Below are 15844 nucleotides of genomic sequence, written 5' to 3'. Positions count from 1 at the left end.
GACAAATACATACCCGAGCAACGCCGGGCATCCAGCTAGTAATATAATAAGACACTGTCTTATTTCTTAGGGAAAAAAAAGAGTCAAAAATGCAGGAAAAGAGTCTCACTTACATGGGGCTTCTACCAGCACCCTGTAGTCGTTCTGTGCCCACATGGTCACTCAAAGATCCTCTGGTCCCCCGCCGCAGCTAAGTTTCATCTCATAACTCTTACTGCATCTGCGCAGAATGCTCCAGCCCACAGGAGCTTGATTGAGGACGTGCGTGGCCAGGACCCTGCAGGCGCATTGGCCATCGACTGGCCAGTCGCTGAGTAACAAAACTTAGCAGTGGGGGACTCTTTTTTTTTTTTTTGCACTCAATTTAGGTTCAGTTTAAATATAACATAAAACTTGGATATCTTAAAAAAAGTAATTTTTAGGAGAAGGAGGATAGATACAATTGTTTATCTTATCAGTTTATTTTCACCTCATGTTTCCTTAAAAAGTTATCCCACAAGGAAGCAGAGATATTAGAGTTGGCATACAGTCAGGCCTGGATTTACATCACAGGGCCCTATAGGCACCCCCTTTTTCTGAATTAGAACCCCAGACATCCAATAACTGGCTGTACCAGGTTTGAGGCTTGTGCCATGAACAGTGTAAGAATGGCAGCAATGTAAATATTCCCCATAAAAAGCAATTGTTGAATTTTGATTGGGTTTTGTAGGCTCCACCCACTTTTCTGATTATTTATCCCAGTCACCCAGTGAGCAACTGTGCAAAGTTTGAGAACCCTGCCATTAACAGTGTAAGAATGGCTGCAGTTTATATTTGGCCAGTGAAATTTGTATTCGGCTCCACCCACTTTTTGTAACCTTGACACACAGTCACTCAAATCAAAAGAAATCTGACTGGCTGTTTCGGGCTCCACCCCCTTTGGTGAATTTGGACCCCGTCACTTAATGACTGACTGTAGCAGGTTTGAGGCCTCTGTCATTAACAGTGTAAGAAAGGCAGCAGTTTAAATATTCCCCTTGAAAATCAAAAGGTGAATTTTGATTGGCTGTTGTGGGCTCCACCCACTTTGATGAAATAGTAATCCTAGTCACCCAGTGGCCAACTGTGTCAAATTTGATAACCTTTGCTATTAACAGTGTAAGAATGGCTGCAGTTTATATTTTCCCATGTACAAAGCAAGTTGTTTTTGGCTCCTTCCACTGTTTCTAACCTTAACATACAGTCACTTAACCTCCTTGCCAGTTATCCCGAGCTGAGCTCGGGGTAACCTGCCACAGAGGATTTCTCAGGGCCTGGTAGGCTGATTTACATATTTTTTTTTTTTTGCACGCAGCTAACGCTTTGCTAGCTGTGTGTATCGCCGCTGCTCACCGCCGATTCGCTGCTACCTGCCGCGTTAGAGGCCCCCCTAAGACCCTGTGCGTAGCCTGGCCAATCAGTGCTAGGCAGCGCTGAGGGGTGGATCGGGACTACCGCTGACGTCACGACGTTGATGACGTCAGTGACGTCATCACGATCATTGCCGTGGCAACGGGGAAAGCCCATAAGGAAATCCCGTTCAGAACGGGATTTCCTTATGGGCAAGTGCACCGGTGGCGATCGGAGGGGTGGGAGGGATGCAGCAGGGAGGGGGGCATCATGTAGCTAGCGCTAGGCTAGCTAGCTACATGATAGAAAAAAAAAAAATCAGAATGGCAGGGAGGTTAATGACCACGTTTATGAGCATTGGGGTCCTTGGCATCAATAATTTGCATTTTCCCATTGAAATTAAACAAATCTGGCTGTTTAGTGGGCCTGCCCCCTTTTCTGAATTTGAACCCCGGTCACCCAATGACAGACTGTACTGGATTTGAGGCCTCTGCCATAAAGCCATTAAGAATGGCTTTGTAGGCTTGATTGGCTATTGTAGACTCCACCCACTTCCTTGTTTATTAATCCCAGTCACCCAGTGGCCAATTGTGTTTGAGAACTCTGCCATTAACAGTGTAAGAATGGCTGCAGTTTATATTCTCCCATTGAAATTTGGCTTTGGCTAGTCCATCTTTTTGTAACCTTGACAAACAGTCACTCAATGACCATGTTTATGAGCTTTCGTGTTTCTGGCATCTAAAATCTGTGAATGAAGCAGTTTATCCACCAAAGAAATCTGATTGTCTGTTTGTGGCTCCGCCTCCTTTAGTGAATTTGAATAGAGATGGCCCGAACCTCCGATTTTCGGTTTGCGAACCGGGTTTGCGAACTTCCGCAAAAGTTCGGTTCGAGCGAACTGTCGCAAACCGCAATAAACTTCAATAGGGAGGCCAACTTGGAAAACTAGAAAAAATTATGCTGGCCACAAAAGTGATGGAAAAGATGTTTCATGGGGTCTAACAGCTGGAAGGGGGCATGGCGGAGTGGGATACATGCCAAAAGTCCTGGGGAAAAATCTGAATTTGACGCGAATCAGCGTTTTATGCAGGCCTAAAGTGCTTTAAAACATCTTGCATGTGTATACAGCAATCAGGTAGTGTAATTAGTGTACTGCTTCACACTGACACACCAAACTCACTGTGTAACGCACCACAAACAGCTGTTTGTGTATTGACGGCCGTGCTGGACTACTGCGCACCATGGCGAGATTGCTCTTCCTCACTCAGTGATGTCAGGTTAGGTAATGTCTGGCTGCCTTATAAACTTACCATGGTTCTTTCTCTACCATTGTTAAAGCTTACATCTATATTTTTTACATTACATTTTCTGCTTGCGGTTCAGTACCTGCAACGAGAATCTTTTATGGAAGGCAAGTCTGCCATTGTGACCACGGGTAATGGCCGGGGAATCCTGGTGCTATTCCGGTCCGGAGTTGTAGCCTAAGAAACGGCTACCACCGCACATCCAAGGAAGGCATAGCATGCACGCACGTCCCGAGGTAGTGACCAAAAATAACAATACAGGAGGAGAACTTTCGAGGCCCTGCTGTGTATGTGAAATGAAATAACTTTAAATCCTTTAACGAGAATCTGTTATGGAGGGCAAGTCTGATGGTGCCTTCACTGCCATTCACCAGGTTGGTCTCCTCCTCAAGGAGGCAAGAATCTTTTATGGAGGGCAAGTCTGCCATTGTGAGTGACCACAGGTAATGGCCGGGGAATCCTGGTTCTATTCCGGTCCGGAGTTGGAGCCTAAGAAACGGCTACCACCACACACATCCAAGGAAGGCAGCAGGCGTGGCATGCACGTCTCGAGGTAGTGGCCAAAAATAACAATACAGGACTCGGAAGAGGACTTTTGAGGCCCTGCTGTATTTGAAATGAATTAACTTTAAAACCTTTAATGAGAATCTATTATGGAGGGCAAGTCTGATGGTGCCTTCACTGCGATTCACCAGGTTGGTCTCCATCTCAAGGAGACGAGAATATTTTATGGAGGGCAAGTCTGCCAATGTGAGTGACCACAGATAATGGCCGGGGAATCCTGGTTCTATTCTGGTCCGGATTTGGAGCCTAAGAAACAGCTACCACCACCACCACCACACATCCAAGGAAGGCAGCAGGCACGCTGTGGGCAAAGGAGCAGGAACGGCTACCACCACACATCCAAGGAAGGCAGCAGGCATGGCATGCACATTCCGAGGTAGTGACAATGTTGACACCACTTGCCACAATAGCTAGGTATATGCAATGATGAGGTGGGTTCACTCAGCACAACAGCTAGGTATATGCAGTGATGAGGTGGGTTCACTGAACACAACAGCTAGGTAAGTATATGCAGTGATGAGGTGGGTTCACTGAACACAACAGCTAGGTAAGTATATGCAGTGATGAGGTGGGTTCACTGAACACAACAGCTAGGTATATGCAGTGATGAGGTGGGTTCACGCAACACAAAAGGTAGGTATACCAACCTTAGTCCACTCCTTCATCACATCCCGACTGGACTACTGCAATGCTCTCTACACTGGCCTTCCAAAAAAGGTCTTGTACCGACTACAGCTGATACAGAATACTGCTGCCAGGCTGCTAACCAACCAACCCCGTCACTGCCACATAATGCCAGTCCTGCACTCCCTTCACTGGCTACCTATAGAATGGAGGGTCCTATTCAAGATCGGCCTACTGACATTTAAATCCCTGAATAATTTAGGCCCTGGATACATGAAAGATATGTTGCTGCTGCGTAGCAATCCATGCATTCTCAGATCAACAGGTTCTAATAATCTAGTCATACCCAGAGTCCACTTGGAAACTTTTGGTCCAAGAGCCTTCTGTCATGCTGCCCCTACGTTTTGGAACTCCTTACCTCAACAGATCAGGACAGCCCCATCCCTGGACGTGTTTAAATCCAGACTGAAAACCCACCTGTTCAGTTTGGCATTTGCAGAAATATAACTTTTGTTGTGTGAATACTTCATCCTACTAATTACTGAATCTGAGAGAGCCTAAGCGCTTTGAGTCCTATGGGAGAAAAGCGCTATAGAAATGTTATTGTATTGTATTGTATTATTGCATATGTAGTGATGAGGTGGGTTCACTCAACACAAAAGGTAGGTAAGTATTTGCAGTGATGAGCTGGGTTCACTGAACACAACAGCTAGGTAAGTTTATGCAGTCATGAGGTGGGTTCACTGAACACAACAGGTAGGTATATGCAGTGATGAGGTGGGTTCACTCAACACAAAACGTAGGTAAGTATATGCAGCGATGAGGTGGGTTCACTGAACACAAAAGCTAGGTAAGTATATGCAGTGATGAGGTGGGTTCACTGAACACAAAAGCTAGGTAAGTATATGCAGTGATGAGGTGGGTTCACTGAACACAACAGCTAGGTAAGTATATGCAGCGATGAGGTGGGTTCACTGAACACAAAAGCTAGGTAAGTATATGCAGCGATGAGGTGGGTTCACTGAACACAAAAGCTAGGTAAGTATATGCAGTGATGAGGTGGGTTCACTGAACACAACAGCTAGGTAAGTATATGCAGTGATGAGGTGGGTTCACTCAGCACAACAGCTTGGTATATGCAGTAATAGGTATTACAATGTGAAGCTGCCTATCACACACACATGTAGTCACTGAATGTGCTGGGCCGGTCAGTGGCACACACACAGTATGAATTACAAGAGCTGTCTATGCAACACAAGTGTTAGATCAGTGGGACACACAGAAAAAAAATACATCACAAGAACAAGATTAGCTCTCAAAAGAGCTGTTGTGGGGTGCTATTTTAGCAATAAGAATCAGCCAGGAGCAAGCTAACAAGCCAAGAGCCTAACTAATCTTTCCCTATGAGAAACAGTCTGCAGCAGCTTGCCCTTCTCTCACTATAGCAGGCACACGAGTTAGTGTAATGGCCAGCGGAGCCTGCCTTATATAAGGGGGGAGTGGCTCCAGGAGTGAGTGTAGCCTAATTGGCTACAATGTGCCTGCTGACTGTGATGTAAAGGTTTAAAGTTGACCCTAATGGAGCACTATGGGGGCGAACCGAACTTCCGGGAAAGTTCGCAATCACATGCGAACGCGAACCACCCAAAGTTCGCCTGGAACCATTCGTCGGCGAACCGTTCGGGCCATCTCTAAATTTTAACTCCAGTCGCCCAATGACGAACTGTAGGAAGTTTGAAGCCTCTGCCATTAACAGTGTAAGAATGGCAGAAATGTAAATATTCCCCTTAAAAATCAATAGGTGAATTTTGATTGGCTGTTGTAGGCTCCACCCACTTCCCTGAATATTAATCCCATTCACCTGCTGACCAACTGTGTCAAGTTTGAAAACCCTGCGATTAACAGTGTAAGAATGGCTGGGGATTACATTTTCCCATTGAAAATGAATGGCTGAAATTTGATTGGCTGTTTAATGCTCTATTACAATACAAGGATATGTATATCAAGTACATTGAAGAAACTTGAAAAAATTATAAATAAAAATACAATAAATCTTTATTGAAGACAACACTTGTGCAAAAATATTCATAAAAAGTATCCTTCAGGGAACATTTTCCATAGGAAAGAATGGCGAACATACAGCAGTGATTAACACTTGTTCCGGGATAGACCCTTCATCAGGCCTCCACATGTAAAGATAAATCTGTATAGTTAACACTTGTTCTTAAAAAAAACATCTGGACAATATGAAGTCAGGTATGACCACTCATCCATAGGGATGCTCATTCAGATTCCGCGGAAATGCAATTTCCGAAATTCCGATCAGAAATTGCATTTCCGCATCGGAATGCGGAAATCAGTAATGCAAGTGCGGCAGGCAGTGCGGAAATCGCGGAAATTTCCGCCGGAAATCGTGGAATTTTTGCCCGATTTTAACATCGATTTTCTCAAAAACTATAAGGTCTTTTTGAAAACTTTTTTTTTGCATCTTGTTCACAAGGTGTTTCTAGGACTTACGGGGGCTTTGCTATTAACCCCTAAAGTCGGCAGATTTTTACTGTAATGTAAAATGCAGAAAATCTACATCTGCCTATTTTCTGCATTTTACATTACAGTAAAAATCATCCGATTTTAGCAATTAATAGCAAAGCCCTCCTAAGTCCTAGAAACACCAAATTTGCAGGGTTTATTAAACTGAATATTTTGAACTAAATGCACAAAAAAGTTTTCAAAAAGACCTTATAGTTTTTGAGAAAATCGATGTTAAAATCGGGCGGAATTTCCGCGATTGCGGAAATCGGTAGCGGAAAGTGGAATCGGTAATTGGCCATGGCGGAATGCGGATTTACCGCGGAATCGGAAATTGGCATTTCCAACCATCCCTACTATCCAATATTCAAACATAATCATCACAATAATCACTGCTGTATGTTCGCCATTCTTTCCTATGGAAAATGTTCCCTGAAGGATACTTTTTATGAATATTTTTGCACAAGAGTTGTCTTCAATAAAGATTTCTTGTATTTTTATATATAATGTTTTCAAGTTTCTTCAATGTTCTTGATATACATATCCTTGTATTGCAATAAAGTTTATATGGCACATCTCAGAGGATATTGTTCTTTTCGATTCCCTCTATAAAGAATATGTTTAATGCTCCGCCCACTTTTCCTGGATTTGTAACCTCTGTCACCAAGTGACCAACTGTGCCAAGTGTAGGGACCGGAACATATCATCCCAGGTAGTAAGGGATCTGTATACCAAGTTTTGTTCAAATCCATCAAGGGTTTTTTGAGTGATCGCGGCACATACACACCTATATACATCAATTTTATATAGAAAGATTAGCAATATAGAACTTTTCTAACATTTATATGATTAGTATACAGTGGCTTGCAAAAGTATTCGGCCCCTTGAAGTTTTCCACATTTTGTCATATTACTGCCACAAACATGAATCAATTTTATTGGAATTCCACATGAAACACCAGCACAAAGTGGTGTACACGTGAGAAGTGGAACGAAAATCATACATCATTCCAATTTTTTTTTTACAAATAAATAACTTCAAAGTGGGGTGTGCTTAATTATTCAGCCCCCTTTGATCTGAGTGCAGTCAGTTGCCCAAAGACATTGCCTGATGAGTGGTAATGACTAAATAGAGTGCACCTGTGTGTAATCTAATGTCAGTACAAATACAGCTGCTCTGTGATGGCCTCAGAGGTTGTCTAAGAGAATATTGGGAGCAACAACACCATGAAGTCCTAAGAAGACACCAGACAGGTCAGGGATACAGTTATTGAGAAATTTAAAGCAGGCTTAGGCTACAAAACGATTTCAAAAGCCTTGAACGTTCCATGGAGCACTGTTTAAGCACTGTTCAAGCAATCATTCCGAAATGGAAGGAGTATGGCACAATTGTAAACCTACCAAGACAAGGCCGTCCACCTAAACTCATAGGCCAAACAAGGAGAGCGCTGATCAGAAATGCAGCCAAGAGGCCAATGGTGACTCTGGATGAGTTGCAGAGATCTACAGCTCAGGTGGGAGACTCTGTCCATAGGACAACTATTAGTTATGCACAGTACAAAGTTGGCCTTTATGGAAGAGTGGCAAGAAGAAAGGCATTGTTAACAGAAAGCATAAGAAGTCCCGTTTGCAGTTTGCCACAAGCCATGTGGGGGACACAGCAACCATGTGGAAGGTGCTCTGGTCAGATGAGACCAAAATGGAACTTTTTGGCCAAAATGCAAAACGCTATGTGTGGCGGAAAACTAGTGTTGGGCGAACAGTGTTCGCCACTGTTTGGGTTCTGCAGAACATCACCCTGTTCGGGTGATGTTCGAGTTCGACGAACACCTGATGGTGTTCGGCCAAACCGTTCGGCCATATGGCCGAACTAAGAGCGCATGGCCGAACGTTCGGCTAGTGCTGTGATTGGCCGAATGGGTCACGTGGTTCGGGTAAATAAATACCCGATCCACGTCATTTCTCCGCCATTTGTCTGTGGGTTTAGCTTTGGGTAGGCAGGCAGGGTAGTTCTCTCTCCAGCCAGGCTAGCCGGGGTCCCCCCAGTCATTGTGTCGCTGCTGGGAACAGTAGTACACCGCTCATCCACACTATATAGCATTGTGTTTACTGCCACTCTGTGTACACGCTCACCCACCACTGTATAGCATTGTGTTTACTGCCACTCTGTGTCTCTGCTGGGAACAGTAGTACACCGCTCACCCGCCACTGTATAGCATTGTGCTCTGTGTCGCTGCTGGGAATAGTAGTACACCGCTCACCCACCACTGTATAGCATTGTGCTCTGTGTCGCTGCTGGGAACAGTAGTACACCGCTCACCCACCACTGTATAGCATTGTGCTCTGTGTCGCTGCTGGGAATAGTAGTACACCGCTCACCCACCACTGTATAGCATTGTGCTCTGTGTCGCTGCTGGGAATAGTAGTACACCGCTCACCCATCACTGTATAGCATTGTGCTCTGTGTCGCTGCTGGGAATAGTAGTACACCGCTCACCCACCACTGTATAGCATTGTGCTCTGTGTCGCTGCTGGGAATAGTAGTACACCGCTCACCCACCACTGTATAGCATTGTGCTCTGTGTCGCTGCTAGGAATAGTAGTACACCGCTCACCCACCACTGTATAGCATTGTGCTCTGTGTCGCTGCTGGGAACAGTAGTACACCGCTCACCCACCACTGTATAGCATTGTGCTCTGTGTCGCTGCTGGGAACAGTAGTACACCACTCACCCACCACTGTATAGCATTGTGCTCTGTGTCGCTGCTGGGAATAGTAGTACACCGCTCACCCACCCTGTTTATTGAACCTCTCATCTGTATTTATGACTGCATGGCGACAAAATGCATTGCTATCCGCACGCTTCTTTTCCTCATGCAAGGCCTGGGTTGCGCCTGAAAGCGTGGCCTTCTCCTCCTGCGCCTCCTCCTGTTCCATCACGTGTGCTGCTGCTGGGTTAGCATTGCCGGTCCCTTTTTACGGAACCTCTTATCTGTATTACATTTATGACTGCATGGCGACAGAAAGCATGTTACCTGTACAAAGAAAAATGACATTTTCCGCATTTAAAAGACATTTTTTCCTTTGAAACTTTACAATCAATTTTCTCAAAAACTATAAGCTCTTTTTCAAATATTTTTTTTTCTCTTGTACCTACTCCCAAGGTGCACATACCCTGCAAATTTGGAGTATGTAGCATGTAAGGAGGCTTTACAAAGCACGAAAGTTCGGGTCCCCATTGACTTCCATTATGTTCGGAGTTCGGCTCGAACACCCGAACATCGTGGCCATGTTCGGCCTGTTCGGCCCGAACCCGAACATCTAGATGTTCGCCCATCTTCACGGAAAACTAACACTGCACATCACTGTGCACACACCATCCCCACTGTCAAATATGGTGGTGGCAGCATCATGCTCGGGGGGGGTGCATCTCTTCAGCAGGGACAGGGAAGCTGGTCAGAGGTGATGGGAAGATGGATGGAGCCAAATACAGGTCAATCTTGGAAGAAAACCTCTTGGAGACTGCAAAAGACTTGAGACTGGGGCGGAGGTTCACCTTCCAGCAGGACAATGACCCTAAACATAAAGCCAGGGCAACAATGGAATGGTTTACAACAAAACATATCCTTGTGTTAGAATGGCCCTGTCAAAGTCCAGATCTAAATCTAATAGAGAATCTGTGGCAAGATCTGAAAACTGCTGTTCACAAACGCTGTCTATCTAATCTGACTGAGCTGGAGCTGTTTTGCAAAGAAGAATGGGCAAGGATTTCAGTCTCTAGATGTGCAAAGCTGGTAGAGACATTCCCTAAAAGACTGGCAGCTGTAATTGCAGCAAAAAGTGGTTCTACAAAGTATTGAAGGAAAAAAGAAGCAGTCCTAGAAGCTCAACTGAAATATTATGTGAAGCCAGGGAGTCAACCAGTCCACACCCGGATCCTTCAAGGTGCAACAATCCACAGCAATAGAAGAAAAAGACTGGGTCTCCACCTGGATAAATGCAATAGTAGCACTATTTTATTGCACCATAGTGACAAAACAACACGACGTTTCGGCCAGCAGGCCTTTATCAAGTGTCTACAAAGTATTGACTCAGGGGGCTGAATAATTACGCACACCCCACTTTGCAGTTATTTATTTGTAAAAAGTGTTTGGAATCATGTATGAGTTTTGTTCCACTTCTCACATGTTCACCACTTTGTATTGGTCTTTCACGTGGAATTCCAATAAAATTGATGCATGTTTGTGGCAGTAATGTGACAAAATGCGGAAAACTTCAAGGGGGCCGAATACTTTTGCAAGCCACTGTATAGTAAATAGAGCATTGCTATCAGAGATAGGCCATTTTCTAGTCTTTGTTTTCAGATGGAAGGGATGAATTTGAGATCACCAATCGGTGTGGGAAGTCCAGTGAGTGCAGCCGAACCGGAACTATCCGAAGCTCAACTAAAGTTATTGTGATCAACACCACCTGCTGTGACAGGAATGAGTGCCAGCCACCTTTTCCAGCCTGTAAGTATCTAAGGAGTTAATGCACTAGCTGCCAGCACTGGGATACGCGATCAGCTACCTCAGGAACGATCATTCTCTCTCCCCATAACCCTCAATATCCTCCATTCACCTCCCAACCCTAAATAAGTCTTCCTTTCTCTACACAGCACCCTCAATGGTAATACACTCCTAACTCCAGCCCATCAGTAACCCCCCTTCCACCCCCGCCCCATTCCTGCATCCTCAAAAGCCCAACTTTCTCACATCTAGTCCATCAGTAACCCCCCCCCCCTTCCACCACCACCACCACCTGCATCCTCAATAGCCCAACTTTCTCCCATCCAGTCCATCAGTAACCCCCCCCCTTCCATCACCACCACCACCTGCATCCTCAATAGCCCAACTTTCTCCCATGCAGTCCATCAGTAACCCCCCCCCTCCCTCCACCACCACCACCCCTTGCATCCTCAGTAGACCAACCTTCTCACATCCAGTCCATCAGTAACACCCCTACCCCCCCCCCCCCCCTGCATCCTCAATAGCCAGGGCTGGATTTGTACATTTTACCGACCAAGGTCCACTGTCATCAGAAGCCCCTCCCCTGTCCTGCGCCTCCCCCCATCCTGTACTGTGCTCTCTTCCCCAGTCCAGTATACACAGCAGAGTACAGTATATGTGCAGCAGTAGCTGTGCTTTTCTATCACCTCCTCGGGACACTACCTGTCCATCCTCTCACCTCCCGCTCTTCTGCCTGGCATCTCCTTCTGCAGTGGTGCTCAGCCAGATTTCGGATATCCGAATTTTTAAAATCCGAATTGACTATCTGAGCAAACTCGGATATCCCATCTGAAATCCGAAATCCGGGCGGATAGTTGGTTCAGATATCTGAGCAGAAGCCAAAATCACCATCAATGGCAAAAATCCCTTTCGAAGGCATCGAGAGAGAGAGAGAGAGAGACATCCGAAAGGGGTTTTTGCCATTTAAAGAGACTTTTGGAAGCATTTTAAGCCATTTTCAGGTCACTTTCGGTTTTGTATCCGGATATCCGACCCGGATCGGATATCTGGGTATCCGGATCCGATTTAGATCCAGATAGTGAAAAGTAGTATCCGAGCAGCACTGTCCTTCTGCCTTGCTTGATTACATTCAACGTGAGGAGATGGAGATGCCGAGCAATAGAAGTAGAAGTGAGCAGTGACAGGATCGATATCACAGGAGCACCCGAAGGAGAGAAAAGCATGGCTGCCACTGCGCCGTATACTCTCCATACTGGGTTAGGGAGCACAAGACCAGGGTTGCTTGAATACCCCCTTTTCCTATTCGAGTTGTCGTGAATTCGGGTTCGCTAAAATCCGAATTCAGTCGGAATCACGACCATGTGAACAAATTTGAATCCGCATTCGCGTCATGATCACGGCGGAATCCGGAATCACAAGTCGTAATCACGAATGGCCTTTAAATTGCTTCCAAAACTTCTTGTAGGGTAAATGATGCATGAAGCATCATGGTTTTTTTAAAGAAAAACCGCAATTAATAATGTGTATTAGTATGATAAAAAAAAAAAATTGATGAAAAACATTTGTTTTCTGTATTTGTTTGTTTATTCTTCTTCACCATATTCTTCTTTTTTAATTTTTCTATCATAGCATAGGTAAATGTGGATGTCATCCAATGGTTACCGCGCGTGAGCAATGCAAATTCGTGATTGTGGATTTTCGCCGTGATCACGACTGAATTTGCGTTAATCACGAATAAACGTGTTAGGCATTTTTATATGATACGGTCATATAAACTATAACTATAAAATCAAAAGCTAAGCTCCTACAAAAATAATGGGAGAAGTCTTACTATATTAAACACCCGACCTTAAAGTGAACCTCTGGACTAAAAATCGACTCAGCAGCACTGAATAGGCCTGGTGTTTCTTTAACAGTTTCACAGCATCAGAACTTTGTTTCTCTTATCCAAGCCTCATTTTTAGCTGCACAGAAGAAAACTGCCCGGGCATTTTTCCCCTGATGCTGTGCAAAGCATGATCGGATTTCTAATGATGTTGCTCTCGTTCTGCTGTTTTGGTGCAAATTTTTTTTTTTTACATTTTGAATTTGACATTTGAAGCCTAGCGTGTGCAGCTGGGAGGGGTGATCAGGACACAGGACAGTTGGAACTGTGTCTCCTGCTCCCTGTCACCTCCTTTCAACCAAAAAGATGGCTGCCTCCATGACAAAGATGGCTGCCCCCATGAATCACAAACATTTGCCTGTTCTTTTAAAACAGGGTGGGTAAAAAATTATATTACCTATCTATTCTAATTAACATAACTAATGTAACTTAATGACAGTATGTTTGTTTAGGCTGAAGTTCCCCTTTAAAGGGGAACTGAAGAGAGAGGTATATGGAGGCTGCCATGTTTATTTCCTTTCAAGCAATACCAATTGCCTGGCAGCCCTGCTGATCCTCTGCCTCTAATACTATTAGCTATAGCCCCTGAACAAGCATGCAGCAGATCAGGTGTTTCAGACTTTAACCACTTCACAACTGAGGGGTTTTACCCCTGAAACACCAGCACGATTTTTACCTTTCAGCGCTGCTTCCATTTCTGTATTTATGTAATATGATTGGTTATTGGGGACTGGGGTCCCCATAACCAATCATTGGACTGCAGAGCCGGGGTGTGTGTGCGCTGCACGTTTGTTTATGTTTCATTGTTATGAATGAAGACTGCTTCTGTTTAAGGCAGTCTTCATTCTATTCGCAATCGGCGAGTCTAATTGGATTTAGGAACGCTTGTTCCTAACGTCCAATTAGTCACCTGCTGTGCGGGCTGGCTGGAGCAAAACCATTCAGTGTGATAATAAATGCAGTAACAGCTCCCTGGTATTTAGACAGCAGCCACTTGTAGCGGCTAGAGATGTCGCAAACCTCCGATTTTCGGTTCGCGAACCTTCGCGGAAGGTTTGGTTCGCATAAAAGTTCGCGAACCGCAATAGACTTCAATGGGGAGGCGAACTTTGAAAAATAGAAAAAATTATGCTGGCCACAAAAGTGATGGAAAAGATGTTTCAAGAGGTCTAACACCTGGAGGGGGGCATGGCGGAGTGGGATACATGCCCAAAGTCCCGGGGAAAAATCTGGATTTGATGCAAAGCAGCGTTTTAAGGGCAGAAATCACATTGAATGCTAAATTGCAGGCCTAAAGTGCTTTCAAACATCTTGCAATCCTTGCATGTGTATATGTTACGGCCAGAACCCGAAGTGTGGCCACTTCTAGTTCTGGCCAGCCACTTCGGGTTCTGGCCGGCCAATGTGCGAAGTGGCCGCAGAGCAGCGGCCATTGTTAGAAATGTTATGTTTACGCCGTCTCGCTGCGGCCAAATTGATGACAACTTGCTTCATTTAATGAAATATAGCCGGCGGCAATGTAATACATGAAGCCGCCGGCTTTCGCACTGCCTCTCTCCTCTCCCCCCCCTCCCCCATACAATAAGTAGCAGCCGGCGGGGGCGTGTGTCCCGAGAGTCGTTCGTTGCGGCAGGGGAATCCTGCCGTTCCTGCAGAGCGGGTGCTGGCAGAAGCAATGTCTGCAGCCTCCCCGCTCTGCTGCCCTGCTGCGACGAACGACTCTCCGGCTGCATGTCCCGACTACGTATAGAGGGCCTGATTCACAAAGCGGTGATAACTCAGTTATCACGCCTAAAAGACTTTAGGCGTGATAAGCCGTGCACTGCTGAGTTAGCACCGCTTTTGCTCTTTATCGCGCGCAAAGTCCCTTGCGCAAAGTTTCAGTGCGCAGCACCCATAGGGTTTAATGGGCACATCGCGCGAACTGCACCGTGCGCCGGGCGATTGCGCGCACAAAACTTTGCGCGAATTTCGCGCGAGTTTCAGTTTATCACGCCTAAACTGAGTTTAGGCGTGATAAAGGGCTTTTCACAGGCGTGCAAACACTTTGCACCGCTTTGTGAATCAGGCCCATTGTATGGGAGGCGGGGAGAGGAGAGAGAGGGGGGCGGGGAGAGGAGAGAGTGGGGGGGGGGGGGAGAGGAGAGAGAGGGGGGGGGGGGGAGAGAGGCAGTGCGAAAGCCGGCGGCTTCATCTATTAGCTATCTATAAGTGGCCGGCCAGAACGTGAAGTCGCCACACTTTGGGTTCTGGCCGTAACATATACATCAATCAAGGAGTGTAATTAGAGTTCTGCTTCACACTGACACACCAAACTCACTGTGTAACGCACCGCAAACAGCTGTTTGCGTAGTGACGGCCGTGCTGGACTGGTGTGCACCGTGGCCCGAGTGTAGGCCGTGGCGTTTTTCAAGCCCATATGGTCGCCGGGCTGTGGTAGCTCAATGATAGAACAACAATGACTGTCCAGCTGATCAAATTTGGTCTGACCACAATGAAGCAACGACCTTATTATCTTTTGTGTGCCACCCCCACCCGAGACACTCAAATAGCCGGCGGTCATTGCTTCATTGTGATACGCAAGCCCCTTCACCGCGGCAAGGTAATGATCACGAAGGGGGATGGGCACATGTACATGCCTTTTGTTTTTTTGTTGCAGCCGCCCGCAGTGCAGCCAGAAAAATTAGCCAGGCATCTACACGCACCAGAAAAATTAGTATAGCAGCCGCTAGCAGCGGCCTTAAAAATTCAGGAATCCGCCTAGAGTCCTGGACCCTGATGGTGGTGGCGGAGAAGGCAAGCGGCCTGCAGGCAGAGATTCTGTGTGTGGGGACTGACTTAGTTTTCGGTCGTGCAGTAGCCCTCCGTGATCCATTCCTCATTAATTTTGATGAAGGTCAGGTACTGAACACTGTCGACTTCTCTTCTCGGTAACTATGCCTCCAGCTGCACTGAAGGTCCTTTCTGACAGGACGCTTGCGGCAGGGCAAGAGAGAAGTTGTATGGCAAATTGGAACAGCTCTGGCCACAGGTCAAGTCTGCGCAACCAGTAGTCCAAGGGT

At 45.9% G+C, this 15844-nt stretch overlaps 1 protein-coding gene across 1 annotated transcript in view; it reads left to right on the top strand.

The window, feature by feature from the left end:
* LOC137521976 (phospholipase A2 inhibitor and Ly6/PLAUR domain-containing protein-like) overlaps window positions 1-15844 on the top strand; it is an 84453-nt gene that overhangs the window by 41721 nt on the left and 26888 nt on the right. Inside the window, exon 5 of the mRNA XM_068241957.1 lies at window positions 10754-10900. Within this exon, the coding sequence (XP_068098058.1) occupies window positions 10754-10900 (147 nt within the window). The remainder of the gene's footprint in view (window positions 1-10753; window positions 10901-15844) is intronic.

The sequence above is a fragment of the Hyperolius riggenbachi genome, chromosome 6 (assembly GCF_040937935.1).
Source record: "Hyperolius riggenbachi isolate aHypRig1 chromosome 6, aHypRig1.pri, whole genome shotgun sequence".
NCBI lineage: Eukaryota > Metazoa > Chordata > Amphibia > Anura > Hyperoliidae > Hyperolius > Hyperolius riggenbachi.
The sequence above is the reverse complement of the archived record's forward strand: the minus strand, read 5'-3'. Positions and strand labels throughout refer to the sequence as shown.